Source organism: Pituophis catenifer, unplaced genomic scaffold (genome assembly GCF_029215685.1).
Source record: "Pituophis catenifer annectens isolate HBS135680 unplaced genomic scaffold, rPitCat1.0.hap2 SCAF_2, whole genome shotgun sequence".
Classification (NCBI taxonomy): Eukaryota; Metazoa; Chordata; class Lepidosauria; order Squamata; family Colubridae; genus Pituophis; species Pituophis catenifer.
The window spans coordinates 265,344,532-265,363,474 of NW_027256882.1; the positions used below are offsets into that span (position 1 = coordinate 265,344,532).

General features: G+C 35.2%; 1 protein-coding gene across 3 annotated transcripts in view; it reads right to left on the reverse strand.

Moving 5' to 3' along the window:
* Positions 1–18,943, reverse strand: part of ERBIN (erbb2 interacting protein) — a 78,627-nt gene that overhangs the window by 28,164 nt on the left and 31,520 nt on the right. For all 3 annotated transcript variants that reach the window (XM_070938849.1, XM_070938848.1, XM_070938847.1), the window contains 13 exons: positions 16,989–17,106; positions 14,296–14,374; positions 14,083–14,172; positions 11,721–11,777; positions 9,686–9,749; positions 9,182–9,256; positions 8,544–8,688; positions 7,210–7,282; positions 6,755–6,884; positions 5,372–5,487; positions 4,537–4,606; positions 3,128–3,227; positions 966–1,087 (listed from right to left, as the gene is read on the reverse strand). In XM_070938849.1, the coding sequence (XP_070794950.1) occupies positions 966–1,087; positions 3,128–3,227; positions 4,537–4,606; positions 5,372–5,487; positions 6,755–6,884; positions 7,210–7,282; positions 8,544–8,688; positions 9,182–9,256; positions 9,686–9,749; positions 11,721–11,777; positions 14,083–14,172; positions 14,296–14,374; positions 16,989–17,106 (1,239 nt within the window). The remainder of the gene's footprint in view (positions 1–965; positions 1,088–3,127; positions 3,228–4,536; positions 4,607–5,371; positions 5,488–6,754; positions 6,885–7,209; positions 7,283–8,543; positions 8,689–9,181; positions 9,257–9,685; positions 9,750–11,720; positions 11,778–14,082; positions 14,173–14,295; positions 14,375–16,988; positions 17,107–18,943) is intronic.

Genomic DNA, 18,943 nt, shown 5'->3' on the forward strand with positions numbered 1-18,943 from the left:
GTGTTGCCACACTGGAGCTGAGGGATAGGGAGGTGGGGAGTTGAGATAGTTGGGATTCTGTAGCCAAAATAAAATACTTTCTCTTGTGAACCAAGGACATTCTCACACCCTGTCGCAGAAAGGCGGAGTGATGTCACACAGCAACCAGACCGTGCCATGATTGGACCATGTGACTGATTGTTTTGAGAAAGTGACATTTTACTTTCAATTAGGTAAAAACTGTGGGAGTCTTCAGAATCAGTTTTCCCCAGATCTGTGCTGATATGATATTTCGATAAAGCTATTCTTTGAGGAATCTACCTGCCTTGGAGTTTTGCTTGATATGGATCTATTACTTGGAACCCTGACAGTTGTTAAGGGAATCCACCATATCCAATGGAACTTTTTTGCTGTTTTCTGCCAGAAATTGCAGACATGTGACTACAGGTGCTGCAACCAGTCATAAATGTGAACCAGTTGCCAAGCACCCAAAATGCATGGGGGGTATTTTATGACAGTCAAAAGTACTTAATAGGCTGTAAAACATGCTTTCTGAGGCTGACATAACTTCAAATGATCATTAAATAAGGGCTATCTGTAACAGCACCTATATCTTGGTCACTTTCCATCTAGACTACTGTAATGTGCTATACTTGGGGCTGCCTTTGAAGACCATTCGGAAGTGTTGGCCACCACCCCTCAGTATGCTCTTGTTACATGACTGATATGCAAGCTGCACTGGCTCCACGTTTTCTTCCAGATACAATGTAAGGTGGTGGTTATCACCTTTAAAGCTCTACAGGGCACAAGAGCAGGTTATCTGTAGGACCACCTCTCCCTGAGATTATCTGCCCATCCCATCAGATCAAATAGGTTATGCATGACAGATTATCCACCTCAGCAAAATATTACATCCAAAGCAGCTTGTGGTTCATCTGTAAAGGATGAAGCTAAAGGCAGAATAACAGAATAAAGCAAATACATACTCTAGGCGGTGCCTCTCTTTCATCTTTATCTTCATCACATTCAAAAGCCACCTGAGCACGCTGCTTCCTTTGCTCCTCCCACAGTGAAGGATTGAAACTCTCATTATCAGATATGAACATAACTGAATAAAAAGTATAAAGGTAAGTTAGAGCAAATAAAGTAATTCACACAACAGCAGGCAGCATTTCTTAAAAACCTCCTTAACAAACAGACTGAATGCATTATAAACAGCTAAACACAAGTTCTAATTTAAAATGAATGAAGTTTCCATTTCCATTACTACCTGGCTACAGAGTCAAGATGTGATGAACTTTTACTGAAATCAAATGAAAAATATTTAGATCTGAAAACTCACGGTAATCACTTAATCTTGTTTTTTAAAAAAATAAAATAAAATCTTTATATAGGCAGTCCTCAACTAATGACCAGTTACTTGGTGATCATTCAAAGTTACACCAGAACCAGAGGTGAGTTTCAGCAGGTTCTGACCAGTTCTGGAGAACCGGTAGTGGAAATATTGAAATATTGAGTAGTTCGGACAACTGGTAGTAAAAATTCTGACTGGCCCCACCCCCATCTATTCTCTGCCTCCCAAGTCCCAGCTGATCAGGAGGGAATAGGGATTTTACAGTATCCTTCCCCTGCCATGCCCACCAAGCCACGCCTACCAAGCCACACCCACAGAACCGGTAGTAAAAATTTTTTGAAACCCACCACTGACCAGAACCCTCCCCCCCCACAAAAGGTTCTTACAACCCAGTTCTGCTTCCATCATCCCCAGTCATGTGACTGCATTTTGGGTGCTTGGCCACTCGGACACATTTATGGCTATTTGCATTATCCTGAGGTCATATGACCCCAATTCATGATGTTTTTGCTGAAAAACGGCATTTACTTCTGATTTTCAGCAAAGATGCCCAACAGCAAACAATAAGTTAATTAACGATCCTGGCGGTCATTTAACAACTGCAGCAGTCACTTTATAAGTATGGTGTTTGCTTAACAACTGTCACGAAAAAGGTCATAAAATCGGGTCAGTCATGTGAGGGCCCACTTTATGACTGCGGTGACTTATGACATAATTGGCCGGCTCCATTATCATTGTATGTTAAGGACTACCTTTACTAATTGCTCTAAGTATCACAATTTCAGTATTCTCTACAACTTAAAGACTGCTGAAGAAACAACCACTTGTTTTTTTTCAAATTTGTTAATTTATATTTTGGACCAGATATTGCACTCAGACTGTCCTAGGGGCTACAATTATCTATGTTTATAAACAGCAATTAAAGAAATTATGCACAATGAATCTATTCATCTCCTCATCCCAATTATAAAGGCTTGATAAAGCATGAAGTAATTTATAAAATAAATAATGTGGTTCCATTCCTAATGTATTCCAGAAGGCAACTCCCAATCATTTCACGAGGACTTCTTCTATGTGCAGTTTAACTTGTACCTTGTTTTTTTTTCCTTTTATATGAGACAGTAAATGTCAATTACTAATTTTAATCTGAGCCGTAACTTCCAATTTATTCTTTACTCAATGCTCAGAGTATATCCAGAACATAGACACAAAACATATTCATTTATAAGTGCTGTAAAGTTGTGTTTTTTTTAAATTTGATTTATATGCCGCCCTTCTCCGGAGACTCAGGGCGGCTTACAATGCGTTAAGCAATAGCCTTCATACTTTTGTATATTTATACAAAGTCAGCTTATTGCCCCCACAAACTGGGTCCCCATTTTACCTACCTTAGAAAGGATGGAAGGCTAAGTCAACCTTAAGCCTGGTGAGATTCGAACTTACAGTAATTGCAGACAGCTGGTGTTAATCACAATGCTTTTAGTCTGCTGAGCCACCAGGCCCTAGTGTAATGTGCCTAAAACAGCAGTTGTTTAAATGCTGCCTCATAAGTCTGTAATTTGCCAAAACCTAAAAATCTTTCCGAATCCTAATGGTCATCAGATCAATATTAACACTGCCATATTGGTGAGAGCTACAGAATTTAAATATTGTTAATACTTGTTTCTCCAATGAAACATGTTTAAAGCTTTTGCAGGTGTTTTGAATTTCTAAGGTCAGGCAAATAAATCCAATCTAAGCATTTTTTTACTCCAAGTAGCATTTTGTATAATAATCAATAAATATAATTCTTACCATCTTCAGATCTTGGTTGTTGTGGGAACATATAATTAGTAACAACAGTTTCCTGTGTTTCTGGATCAACTTCTTTTTGAAGTGGAATGAGAGGCTTAGACTGTGAAGGAAAGAAAGGAACATTTATGAATGCATATATAGATTATACAGGGTAAACTACTACAATTCATTTTCTTTTTCATCTAATTATTTATATATCTTGCTATAAAACATTAAATATGGTTCTTTGAGACCAGTTCAAAATCTGCTCTGGATTATTAGATAACTTTCCTCTACTGATCTCGAAGGGGCAGAAATCTGCTAGCATGGGAAAAAGCAACAAGATCTACTTGAATGATTCAACATGCCTGACTCCACAGAATCTTATCTCAGTTCTGAAGGTATAGTGATAAAAAGAACTGTATATAGCCCCAAAACTTAATTTACTATATTTGCTCTGTCACTTCATACTAAGAGATAAGCCATGATTGGTAATTGTTTGGACACAAAGCAAATTATATGTTGATAGCAAAAAAATATCTAAGATATATAACTATAAGATAAACATGTGCTGAAATTACACTCACAGCCTATAATCCTGCATATTTTGTAAGCAGCCCAGAGAAATATATGAGTTGGGCAACTATGTATAATTTGATAAGTAAATAAATATTTGTTTAATTAGACCACAATGGGTATATAATGTGAGATGGGTCACACATTATATAGGTGGGTCATTAGAGAGAGCTTGTTTACAAAAATCATATATGCCTGTAAAAAAAATTAAGTAAAAATCATGAAGCAGAATATTAAATATGTTATTTGGTCAATCTATAAGGAAACAGATACAGTTCAGGTATTCATTCTTCATATGGAAATACCAAAGAACTCAATTTCCAGCAATTAGACAAGCATATGTTTTACTGTGTAAGTAAAACTGCCTTTTACATTTTACTGACACATCTTCCTTCCTCCCTCCCTCCCTCCCTCCCTCCCTCCCTTCCTTCCTTCCTCCCCTCCCCCCTCCCTCCCGCCTTCTGCACAGAGGGAGGGAGGAAGGAAGGCTTAAACTTTTCTTCACAAGCAAATTAGAAATATAACCCAAGTATTTTCAACTGCACTTTTATAAAGGAAGGGAAGATATTTCTTAAGAAACTGAGTTATAATTTCTCTGAGTGTTTTTTGAGTATCTAAAATCCTCTCAATGACAGTTCTTTCTTTTCATTTCTGGGCAAAATAACAATAAAATATTTTTCTTATCAGAATCATAGCAACATATTCAATACAACACTTCATGATAAAAATATCAAATGTACAAGCCAATATTATGAAGTAATTTCACAATGTATTTTCAGTTCAAGTCCTATTTTTAAAGCATACTCTGTTTCAAAGGAAAATATAATAAATTATGAAAAACAAATACCATTTACCTGATTATCTGATAACCACAAAGCAGTCAAATGTTGCAGTTGCAAAATGCTATAAGGCAAATACTTCAATCTGTGAATAAAAGTCAAGACGACTGTTTAGCTAATCAGCAAATCAAAGACAGTAATAATTATTTATTAGTAAAATACAGCACTAAAATTGTCATTTTTTCCACATTCCTATCCATTTTAATGATTATTGGGCTTATAAATTATTTTTGTGGTAAGTTCAGCCTTTTAAGTGGTTCCAGACAGTTTTACACAGCTAGACTGTGACTAAGTTCTGAAGCAGAGCTCAAGTAACACAGGGGTCATAGTCATTTGCACACTGCTCTGGAACATTAAATAATATAAATGAATTAAAAACAGAGGCAAAAAGAAGAGAAGAATCCATCATAATGTCTTCGTCCTCCTGGTGTGAAATACTTCCCACCAGTTTGAAGGTTGCAGGGGCTGCACAACTGCAGCCCCTGCAACCTTCAAACTTGTCTGGAATCAAAGCATATTTCTCTTGCAAACAACTATGTTCTTTCCTCAGTGCCCATTCCTATCTAAATTCTTAAGTCACATTTTGTAACACTTCCTAGACATACCTTTTCCCACCAACAGAAACTATAAAATAATAAATCAAAATATTTTATATAAAGTATGCTTTATATAAATAAAATATATTACATGTTCATTCTACCTTCATCCAAAGAAACAGTTAATTCCCTATTTGAATACTCCATCATTTTATGCTTATAACAATTGCTATGTGAGAAATAGTGGATTAAATCCATCCAGAGCTTCATTGTGAATAATAGAATATTCATGCAAAATAATTTAAGTTACAAACCTATTATCACTTAAATTTATAACTTTTAATTTCTGCATATCACCCATTTCCTCCGGAAGAACCTCTAATTTATTAGAATGAAGAAACAAAACAGTTACATATTTCCAGCTTCCAATCTGAAATAAATAAACATAATTATGCAGAAGATTATTTTATCAATAATAAATGTACATATTGCTATTTTTCTGTCGAATATAAAAGTATATTTCAATATGACAATTTTGAATTACCAAAACTGACAAGAAAACACAGCTAAAAGATCATATTTCTGATCGTATTTAGACTTTCTACTTTGCAGAGAATAAAATTCACATTGAGATTACATGTATTTTTTCTATCTAATGTATAGGAAGGCAAGCTGCAGCCTCTGTATCAGTCCTGAACAACTCTTCTGCAGAACCTGGAAATCCAGTTGATACTATCTGAATTCTAACTGAATTAAGATAAGCCAATAAAATCAAACTAAGATACTTTAGCAGTTGTGTCCTTTATGGTCAACTCTCTAAGTTCAAATACCAGAGCATTTAGTACTGGAAGGAAAAGAAAGCCTTTGCACAATTGCTTCTGGTATGCAATCAGATGATGTTTTCTGAATCGGGAGGCCCTTTAGACAATTATAATCTATGCTATAATCATCTAACAACTCAAGTACTGCAATGCATTCTGCCCAGGACTATCCTTGAAGATCATTGGGAAGATTAAACTGGTACAGAATGCAGCAGTATGTATGGGCATCTCTTGTGTCCTTCTGTGTACAATTCAAGATGCCTATTGTTATCTCTAAAAACCTGCATTGTTTCTGGAAAGAGAGATCAGAAAACATACTCTATCTCTAAGTCTTTCCATTAGTGGAACAGCAAGTTTGGATTCACTGTGTATTCCAATAACAGAAAAATCTTAATGCATCATTAAAAAAAAGGTGTAGACCATTTAACGAGAATACTTCATGGTCCTGAAAACTGGGTCCTTAATTTCCAAACGTCAAATTTTGCAAATTTGTCACATGCAGGACAACGCTCCAGGTGGTAAAAGGTTTTTAACAAGTATTCCCTCCTCCAGCGCCCCCATTTCTCATGACAAAGTAGTTACTCTCTCCCAAGCATTTTTCGTTTTTATTCTTTTGTTAGATTTATATCCTGCTTTTTGAGCTGACTTGTGCCACAATGAATCATTTGGCAGATGAGAACCCTCTGTACTTGAGCATTTTTATACCAATTTTCCCAGAATCAAGAGTTCCAAAATTGGTTTCTAATTTATATCAAAAAAAATTAAAGCCACATTCTACTATTCTATTTTTTAAAAAATATCTCAACAAATCTAATATATATATATATATATATTGCCTATAAAGACAAACAACTTTATCCATTAATAAAAGCATACCTCTGGTGGCAATTGTGTTAAAAAATTATGATCTGCAGCAAAAGTCCTTATGTTAGAGAGCTGCCCAATAGAAGAAGGCAAAGTTTCAATTTCATTGAAGCTGCAATCCAGTTCTTCAATTGATGTTAACCTAAACCAATTTCAATAAATAAAATCAGAGTTGGCTCATTTTATTTGTTAGTAGAATATAAATTCAAATATGGAAAATATAAACAATACCAATTGAAACTTGAATTGCTACTGATTTGGACAAAGCTCAATATCCCAAATCCCTATAGACCTCCAAAATAATCTGAATCTACTGGATATGCAGGATTATAAACTTCAAGATGGTTACAAATACAAATATGGGTATATTAATAGATTTGAAAGGCTCTATTTAAGTTATTCATTAAAGAACCATTAAAAATGAAATATAACATGTTCTTTGTTAAAGAAGATGTAGAAATACCTACCCTCCTATGGAATCGGGCAAGTACATTAACTGATTTTCATCAATTTTAAGAACTGTTAATTTCTTTAGACAACCTGTTATAAAAGAAATATTAAAATTGTAGTCATACAGTATTCTTATGACATAATCTACATCACTGTAGAGGAAGCAAGCAATAGCAATCTCTCAAGGTATCTTCCATTTTTTATGCAACTATTTCATTGTATCCTATGCAAACCTGAGTAGCAAGATTATTCTAGTCCTAGATCAATTGCAATTATTAATTAAATTATTAATTAATTAATTATTAATTAAATTATTAATTAAAAGTACTTCTTTTAATTTATTATTATTTATTATTAAAGGATATCCATAGATACTGTCAATTGAGGAAAAGAAAAACAATTTATTTGCAAGTGTCCTTATGGTTAGTACAGAGCAATATCTAAAATCATAAATACTTAATAATTGACAGACCTATACTATATTCTGTATTCCCTTTGCCAGCTCTATGATCACAAATAAAGCTGAACTGGGATGATGAGAACTCTAGACTAATAAATCTGGCAGGCACTGTATTTTACAGCAGGCTAACTAACGCAAATCAATTTGGAAATATTAATCTACCTACTGCATTATATTGGATTTATTTATTGGTTCGATTTATATGCCGCCCTTCTCCGGAGACTCAGGGCGGCTTACAATGTGTTAAGCAATAGCCTTCATACTTTTGTATATACCTGCTTAGTAGGGCTTTCAGCCCCCCCCCAAGCGGTGTTCTTTTTTTTACAAAGTCAGCTTATTGCCCACACAATCCGGGTCCTCATTTTACCTACCTCGGAAGGATGGAAGGCTGAGTCAACCTTGAGCCTGGTGAGATTTGAACTTGCAGTAATTGCAGGCAGCTGGCAGCTAAGTGCTATTTAACAGCACTTTAGTCCGTTGCACCACCAAGGCTCTGTTAAACCATTATCATGGGGGGGTCCTTGGTGCTCTCTGAGTTTGCTTGTTTTCTTGCAGATGTTTCATTACTCAAACTAGGTAACATCATCAGAGCTGGTCTAGAGAAAAGTAGCACTGATGTTAGCTAGTTTGGGTAATGAAACTTCTGCAAGGAAACAAGCAAGCTCAGAGAGCACCAAGGACCCATCATGTCAATCCCGAGCTACAAATATTCTCCTTTATTAGTACCACTGTCATTGTTTCTACTGATGAATTACTTTTAAGTTAACTTCAATATAAAATTGTTCTTTAAAAGAAAAAAAAGACAAGGTACAAAAGTACATTTATGTTTAAATAAAGAATGCCAAAATGTTGTCATGGTTTTATGATATATTTATAGCTAACCATACAAACCAATGGACTCTGGCAGCTGCTGAAGTGAATTACTAGATAATAGCAGGTCTTGTAAACTTTCACATCCTGAAACACCTTCTTCAAGAGTTTCAATATTGTTTTTGGAAAGATCCAAGTAGGTCAAGTGCTTCAAACTGCCCATAAACTGAAAATACAGAGGCACTGGTAAAATACAAAGCTTGTGGATTAAAACATGAATATACCTACTCTACAGGTAATGCAAATTAATTCTACTGCAAATTTTATTTGCTATGACATCATTCTTCAGATCATACTTATGCTCTGTTACAAATTAGGATGTATACTTTAATCAAAGTTTTACACAATCCAAATCTAGAAAAAGATATTTCATTGTGGGATTCTACTAAAATTTTTAACCAATTCCCCCTCTCTATGAATTCAAGAAAAGCGATATGCTATGGGACACAGAAAAATTAGTCCTTGTCATTTTCAGAATTTTATCCCGAAGGTGTTCAGTGTTTGCTGAATGTAAAGAGAACTTTTTTCATGAATCTCTTTCAAGAAAGGTGACCAGCATTTTTGAACACAATTATTCACTTAGGCATTAAACATACTACTGAATTGTGATAGTAGTTGTAATATAAATATAAAATATAACAATAATAAATATACATTACCCCTGGAACAAGTGTTAGTTTGTTATCATCCATCCAAAATTCTTTTAACCCACTTAATTGTTCAAGTACTTCAGGCTGATAGAAATTTAAAATTTAAAAAAAATACATTATAATTATTTTTATAATAGAATATTTAACAGAAAATACAACATTAAGAGAAAAATACTGAGAATTTTGCTGATTCATTTCATGTATTTATACATAGATGTTTTACTCTCTATTCAAAATCTATTTTTATGTTCAAAATCTTTATTTTTATCAACTATTAAGTTTATTGAATTACATAAATCTAGAATTGTCAATTCAATGCATACTTTAAATGTTTCACCAAAATGCCATACCTATAGCAAATAAAATTTGGAAAAAAGCAGTCAGCTTTAAAATGACATAAATCAATACAGTTAGCTTAAATATAAAAGTTAAAGACAATTTCTTATCTGGCATTGTCTAAAAGATTTAAGGATATGACCTTTTAAGCGAAACTGTTACTTAAGTGCAACTTACCACTTCTGTGAATTCATTACTTCCCAGATCTAACCTCTCCAACTGAGTCAGTCTGTTCATGGTTCTGCAGAAGTGAAAAGGATTAAAAGTACTTAGATTTAAGGGAAATGCCAATTATATCTTATTTTTATCTACTCATGCTTTTATTAATGGATAAAGTTGTTTAAATAAGCATTACATATTTAATAGTTATAGAAAACATACCAAACAGGATCAGAGCTCATAAGAAGTAAGCAGTCATATTATCTTATTACTAAGATTAAACGATTTTGCTCTAAATACTAGCATCTTAGTATATATATTTCCTGTGCTTTAATCTAATTGTAATAATTACTGATAAAATTTATATGCCCTCCAATTCGCAGCAACTCTGTAAATAAAACAAATGGGCACAATCAATTTATATATATATATATATATATATATATATATATATATATATATATATATATGGATGCTCAAGGCTAAATTATGGAAAGTTATTTGTTAAAATAAGAAGGCAGGATACAGATAAATAATAAAAATTAAATTTAAGACAAATGGGCAGTCTGTTATATAATGGAAAAGGAGTTAAAATCAAAATTATGGCACTTTTGTCATAATAAAAAGGACCAATTAGAGAAGACACACAAAACTATCAACAGCATTTTCAAAGGAATAAAAAAGAAATAAAAAAGAAAAAGCAACATGCTTCCTAGGATACCCTCATCAGCAGAATTAGAATAGCAAATTAGAAACACAAGTCTATCCCAAATCCTCCAACACCAACCAAGTATTCTATTATTACCAAGTAACAATCCAACCTACCACAATAGAAATTGTGTAAGAACACTATTTAGATGAGGACAAACAACTGCAGCAACCCCGAACACCAGAAAAGGAATCAAATCTTTATCTGTACAGCTTTTCCCAACAAAATGGATACCCCATCAACTTTATCAAAGGTGTCTCAGCCCAATATAGCACAACCAACGCAAGCTGTGAAAAAGGATAACATTGCATCAAAATACATAAACACACTATTACAACTAGTACACTATTACTACTAGTGTAAACCAACGAATGCCCTCCAAAAATTCTAAGTAAACCAAAAGATCCAGCAGACCCAGAAGAAAAAACATATACAACATATAATGTAAGGACTATAACTATCACTATGTAGGACAAACAAGACTGGCAGAGCACATCCAGGAACAACAACTAGCAGTCAGAAGACATGATGAATTTCACAGCACATGGATAGACAATCAACTGGGAAACTATGAGCATCCAGAACTAAGCAAAGTCCAAATCCACCAGAGAATTCCTGGAAATCTGACCTTCAGACGAATCAGCCATCAACAGGCATAGAGAGATAAAGGGGCTATTTACATCTAACCAACTCAGAGAACACAAACAAAAATGTTGTCTGTAGATACCCCTCAAGTTATGATCATTCATTCAGCAACAATCTGAAGTCACAAGAACATGATTACCATATCCCAGTAAACTGCAATCATATGATCACCATTTCTTATACTCCCTGCTGACTTCCCACAAGCAGAATCAATGGAAAAGCTAGCAGAGAACTGTGATCACATGACCACGCACAGTGGTAACCAGTACTCCTGGAATTGCTATTGCTAAGCAATGTGATCATGTGATGTCACACTTTGCAACTGCATGCCTAGCCACAGCAATTCTGGTCCTAGCTGCTGTTGTAAACTGAGGACTGCTGTTGCATTGCAGTTATTAAAATATGGTTATGGTTTTTTCAACTAAATGATAAATATTACAGTCCTAAACATGCTTGCAAAAAATTTAAAAAGGACAATGTGAATTGTCCTCCCAACTATAAGGAAGAATTACTGTCAAAATGAATAATTGCATAGATAGATGAAAAAGAAATAATTCATAGTAATTCCAACAGAAACAAACCTCAAACAAGACAATGGTCCTATATCAAAACTACTCACAGTTGATTTAAAAATTCTAATTTTCACTCTATTTCAAGTAATTCATATCAAAATATATTCAAATATCACTGTGTACTTACTTTGGCAACATTTTTAACTGGTTTTCTCGAAGTTCTAAAATCTGGAGTTTAGTTAACCTATAAAAGAAATACAATTTATTACTTTTTGAGAAGTATGAAATAAAACTATTAACATAACAGAGATTTAATTTAATTGCAAGTTTAAACTATTAAAACATAAATTTGTGACCTTACCTAATAAAGAACTGTTTTAAAATACAGCCCTTCAAATCATGCTGCTTGTTTTCTCCAATATTTAGATTTTTTTTAATTTACAAGAATAAGTTTCTAAGATCTAACATAAGTAGAACTTAAAATTATTTTAAAAAAATAAACATACAATTCAACTGTTTTTTTCCTAAAATTACTTTACTGATTTTGTCTTCCTGAATGGAATCATCTCTATTTCTGAGCAACAGGATTGTCCAATTATAATGTTAGCCTATTCTTCCTAATGATCAAAGTAAGTATGCAGGTATTTCTTTTTCCATACTAGTATTTAAAATTGATCTTAATCTCTGAGTTCCTTTTATTTAATATCCTGTAGGATGTTTGTCTAAAAGAACTGTAATCATTCATTCATTCATTCATTCATTCATCTACTTTGTATTCTCAAATCAGTAACTCGGGTTGGGGGTAACCAATCCAAAAAACAATTAAAACACAATATTAAAAAAAAAAAATACAAATAGTAGCCATGAGATAGTATAATTAGTGTCAGCATAACCAGGAAATGGGGCTCTGCATATACACTGAACCCCAGGTCTGGCCATGTAGGTCTGCAAAACCTTCCAAAAGGCCAGCAGGGTCAGGATCATCAGAAGATAAGGTATTCTACAGGGCGGTCACTACAGCAGAAAAGTCATTCCTCTTGATCCCCACCAATTGACATTCCTTGGCTGACAGAATTCAGTAATTGAATATGATTAACCATGCTCTAAATCAGTGATGACTAACCTTTTCTGGACTGAGTGCCAAAAGTGCGTGCATGTGAGTATGTGAGTGTGCGCATGTGTGCGCCTGAACCCCCAAAATACAATGTGCGTGCGCACCCCGCACATGTGCCCTGCCCCTGCATGCCCCCTGCACACACCACACACCCCCACGCATGCGTGGCAGAGGCCCGAAAACCAGCTGGCCGGCAGGAGGCAGTGGGCATGCGCAGCAAAGTTAAACTGGGGCGACTGCTCATGTGCCCACCAGGGGTGGGTTCTACTTATCTTTACTATCAGTTCACAACGGGAGCTCACGCACACGCTTCTGTGCATGCGCAGATCACCCATGATGACATTGTGGTGGGTCGGTGGAGCCTCCTGCCAGTTGTACTACCAGTTCTATAGAACCAGACCAAGCCGGGAGCAGCCTACCACTGGTGCCCACAGAGACGGCGCTGCATGCCATCTCTGGCACGCGTGCCATAGTTTCGCTATCACGGCTCTAAACTCAATCCTCTTTTGATCAGTTTATATCTCAAAATTACATTCGATATGTAGCTTTGGGGTTTGGAACATTGATTTTATAATCGTGATTTGTGAAGCTTGCATCTGTGGATAATTTAGGTAGGGGCTTAGCTAGGAACCACAGAGCAGTTGAGCCAGGGATTTTGCTGTGAATAATTTGAGAGTTGAGGGGATACATCCTCCACCATTTGCACAGAAGAATATTAGGATGGCAGAGCAGCTTTTTTTAAACCTGCATGACCATTGAACTGACCCCAAAAGGCAATATCTAAATTATTGAAAACCCTGACCTACTGAATGTCCTGCCTTTTTATTATCCAATGAAACTTCGTGAATGTTCTAACAGAGACCATTGTTTTGATCTTCTGGAAATTTAGTACAAGGTTATTTTTACTGAATAGCATCCTAGGTTTTTGAGTGCATGCTAAGGCCAGCTGGGATCCTTGAGATAATGGCTGCATTAGCTGCATAAAGCACAAGTGGAAATCCTTTATCTGCCATTCTAGGCAGATGAAAATTTGGATTTGAGAGTTCTTTTTGCTAATGAGTTCATTTCCAAATTGAACAGACATGGTGCTAAAATGCATCACTGCCTGACTTCCCTATGTACACAAGATAAAGTCTAAAATTAGACCTTGTGGATCACAACGTTTTCTTATAGAGTTTTAATATGATTACAAGCAAGACCCTCAAGTCAATGTCCAATCCTCCTTTCTCTATAGAAGTTTTGCAATAGAGTCCAATGCTGACTTAAAGTTAACAAAAGCCACATACAGAGAGACTTGAGATCTACTATAGTTCTGAATTAAGACATTTTAGTACAAGGACATGGTCTACTGTTTGGAAGTATTTGGAAGATTCAACATTCAATCCTCTTTCATAGCTACTAGTGACTTGCCTTTTCAAACTTATTTACAACTTACCTGCCAAAATTGGCTGGTAAGAATTCCAGAAAAGCATCATTCAGATATAATTGTGTTAGGTTTAACAACTGTGAAAATCCATCTGGAAGCCTAGATAAATTTAAACAGAGAAAAATTTAACAAATACAAGATCATATTCTTAACCTGAAGACAATGTAATACTCATTATTTTTAAAATAATTTTTTTAAAAAAATTATTACCACAGAACTTACTTTGAAATAGGATTTACACTGGCCTCAACAATTGCTAAAACTTTACAGTTCTTGATATTTTCTGGAAACTCCTGTATACCTGTAGAATCAGAACATTAAAAAGTATCAGAAAATTAGTAATGCGGTGTTATAAAGATATTACATGGGAGGTGACATCTAAACAAATAAAATGGATTTTCCGTACCTTATTTATAGCCAAAAGGCTTAAGTTTCATAATTGGAAACACAAATATATGGCTCAAATTATGCAGTGGTCTGCAAAATTTACTCATACAGCTTAGCTATGCATGACTGTAATAAATCATGGCTTCTATTTATTGATATATACTTGCCTATAAATGTATAACCTGCATGTTTGTTTGTTTCTTTTCTTCATAATTCTTTATTTTGTGTGTGTATATAGTGTTGCACAACTACTTCTCTTCAATTGTGCAATTATGACTTTTCTGTAAATTAGAGAAAGTTGAGTAGTAATAATGACTGCTACTATGAAGGTGCATTTACACTGTAGCAGCAATTTTTGAACTTATTTTTTATTTCAAATTTTTATTGAAACTACAATAGGAACAGCATTCTTGGATAAAATGTAACTGCAAAAGCATTTGTTAAGTATAAACTACAAAGTTTGTATTTGATTAGCTAATATAAAAGGGTAGTGAAAAATTGAACTGCTTATTGTAGTTCAATGTAAATGTATTAATTAATTCCTAATGGTATTTGAAATAGTGGCACAAAGATCTCAGAAGCAGTTTTTGTGGAACAGCATTTATTTCCTTCTGTCAGCCTCTAGAAATAACATAAGCTCTTCATGACGAACTGAATTCCTTGTGAGCATCCTTTCAGTCAGTATCAATTTTGAAAGAATAAAAAATAGATTTTCTGTCTATCTGTCTTAAGCTTTTGCTCAGTGTGGGATAATCAAGGAACAATGAAACTCGAAACATTACACTTTGAATATGGAATTTATCACTTAGTTACAATGCAGACATCTTTTTTTAAAAAGGCAACTCATCTGTTCCATTCTATATTTAAGATGGTACACAATAATAAATTTGAAACTAAATATAGCAATAAGGCATTTGAAACAATATATCTGAAATTAATTGAAGTCCCTAGTAAAAACAATGATTCTACACCCTTTCAGATTTTTCCTATGTGGAAACAAAACCCAACACCCATGTTTTAATTGGTCCCTGGGCCCCGTTTTCAGCCACAATGGCCTCCTACAGCCCTTGGCTAGCGAAGACGAGCCCAGGGGGGATGCGCACGGTCCTCCCAAGCTCCATTTTTGATCACAACGGCCTCCTGCAGCCCTCTGTCAGCGAAAACAGAGCCCAGGGCAGTTGTGTGCACCCCTCCGGGCCCCATTTTCAGCCAACAGCCTCCTGCACCCCTCTGCCAGTGAAAACAGAGCCTGGGGGGGCTGTGCGCAGGGCCCCCGAGCTCCATTTTCGCTAACAGAGACACCGTAGCCCATCCTTCATTGTTTCCAGGATAGTCCCACGGGCCACATTTAAGTACCCTGTGGGACGGATGCGGCCAGCAGGCCTTCAGTTTAATACTCCTGGTCTAGATAAAGGAGCAATCTAAATCAATGTTTTACAAGCTATCAATGTTTTTTAATGCCCCTCAGAGTTCAGACTTATGGAAAAGGTTATACTGGAATTGTATATACAAAAATTTTTTATTTGTTTATCCCACAAAGAAAGTATTAAATTTTTTCTAACTATCAAAATAGCATACCTAGTTATTACATTTTCAAATGAAACTGAAAATCACAAATATTTACAGCAATTTCAGTTCTCAGGAAGGTCCTACTAAAAGCAGATTTGGGGAAGCCCTATAATTTGTTAACACATAGAAAATTATCAAATAAATAGTATCTAGAGACAAAAAGAGAACACATAACACCTGCCCAATTAAGAGTAAACATGGAATGCTAACCAACTGCCAGTGGGAAAGAAGGAAAAATGGAACAGTGTTACTTAAATTCTAAACAAAAAATAACACAAATTGAGGTAATTTGTTGCAAGTCACAATTCCAGCAGTATATTTCTTTTAAACAAATGTAACTTATTTGAGCAATAATTAATGTCAATTTGGATTTGCAACTTAGGTGGGTACTACTTATAAAACAGAATTCATTCTGCATCTACATGTTCCCCTTCTTCTTGCATGTCTGAATAAAGGCAGCAGGAGCCGAACTGGATTTGATATTGTTTTTGTTCAGTCAGGTGGAAGCATCTAAGCAATTTTTACTGAACTTGCAAAGCTAAACATAGACAGACCTGGTTGGTACTTGGATGGAAGGTCACCAGGAAACCATAAAGGTGTCATAAAGTTATCACTGAAGACAACAATGGCATATCAAGAAAACTAAATGGATTTGTCCATAAAATGGTAATGTCAGGCTGGTATAATGACTAACATACCGTAACAAACACATGAAAATCTCCAATTTAGAGTATTATACAGTTACTTTATTTTAACTTCAGGTGTGCCGTGCCAAAGCACATTCCTTTCTAAAAGAAAGATGAAAAGTGTTTTTTGGTGAAATCAATTGATTTAATAAAAAATATGTCAGGTACTATCACCTTTGAACCAACAAGTTATTTCCATAGATTCAGAAATCTAAATGTCTATTTTTATGACCTTGTTCTTTAGTGCTCATGATAATATTAGGAAAAACTCACCATTTTTGCTGACATCCAGTTCCCTGAGGTTAATGAGATTTGCTATGGATGCAGGCAATGTTGTTAAATCATTGTCCGGCAAACTCAACTTGTATAGAGACTGACAGTTAAAAAGTTGCTATTGAGACAAAAAATAAATAAGCAAAACTGTTAATGAGGCGCAATACTTGTGAATTTTCAAAATTATCTATAAAAACGTTATGTTGAACAACTTTGTGAAAATAATAATCCATAATTTAATATTGTAACACTTCAATAAGTTAACACTTATTGCTAATATTATAACTTTTAATGATTGGCGTATTTATTTTTATCAAGTGAACACAGAGGCATACATAGTTCTATTCATACTGGTAAGATTAGAGTTTGTATTTATAAAAATGGAAGCATGACAAACATGTGATTTCCCCCCCCACCAGCCAGCTTTTGGAGATTCTTTGGTGTAGTCCGATATAAATTCTATAAATAATCACACAATTGGAGACTGTCCCCAATAGTCTGTTAAGAATTTATACTGGTATAGTCAAGGTCAAACACCAGCACTTCCCCTCACCCTTTCCCAACCTATCTGGTCTGACAAAAGTTTGAAAAATCAAAAGTTTGCAACAAACCTTCAATTGATCTAAATACAAGTTTCCTAACCTTCATACAATCCAGATTTATGTAACAACTGAAATTTGTTGTTACATAACTTCCCTGCCAGCATGACCTATTACCGAGAAATCTGGGAGATGAAGTTAATACAGCTGGATGACAGTCATGTTGGGGAACGCTGAACTAATAAAAGAGTATTGAATCTATGGCTTGAAAAGGCAAGTTTTCAACAGGTGCCTAAATAATAGTATAGTAAGTAGATACTTCCTCAAATTTCAGGGGAAAAGCATTTCAGGGTGTAGAACTTTCACTGAGAAGATCAGACTGGGAATAGCCACCAGATGACATTTAGCATTTCTCAGTAAAGGTTGCAAGTCCTTCCTGAGGTTAATAATCTGGCAGATCTCCTACAGGTTTAGTTTGTTTAGCAACTGTCTCATAGAATAACTATTTGCAGTTACAACAGCGATGAAAAAGTAACTTTCCACCCAAACCTTGTGTTTATGACCTTCACAAGTCTGTAAACCAAAGGAAAGTTGAAGTAAGATGGTAAGCAAAGCCACAGTTTCATTCAGTATCTGCTTTGTTTAACAACCAAGTTGCCAGTTGCAACTGAGGTCACTATATTTGAGGACTAGTCTCAAATAGCATAAAAATCAGTGGTGAAATCTAAAATTTGTTACTACCGGTTCTGTGGGCGGGGGTTGGTGGGGGAGGGGGTAATGTGACTGGGTGGGCGTGGCCATTTTTTTTTAACTTTTAAAACCATTTTTTCTACAACCCTTTCCACGAAGAGGTTGTAAAAAAATGCTTTCAAAAGGCTCTGACGATCCCAGCTGAGTTGCCTGATCAGCAGAGGCTTTTTTTCTTTTAAAAGCCTCTGCCGATCAGGCAACTCAGAGGCATTTAAAAGAAAAAAAGTCTCTGATTAGGCAACTCATCTTGGATCGTCAGAGGCTTTTAAAAGAAAAAAAAGCCTCTGCCGATCAGGCAACTCAGCTTGGATCGTCAGAGGCATTTAAAAGCATTTGACGATACCAGCTGAGCCGCGTGATCATCAGAGGCTTTTTTTTAACTTTTAAAAGCATTTTTTTGGCCAAAGAGGTTGTAGAAAAAATGCTTTTAAACTTTTTTTAAAAAAAGCCTCTGAAGATTGAGCAGCTCAGCTGGGCGGGTGGGGGGGGACAGGGATTTTTGCTACAGTTCTTCAAACCACCTGCCTCCATCACTAAGGGATCGGGCGATCCGGTCCGAACCGGGAACATTTCACCCCTGATAAAAATCATAAAGCTAGATTGGTAGTTAATGGCAGACAGTGCAGTGCACATCCAAATATCATGTATCTGTTATTTCTAAGAAAA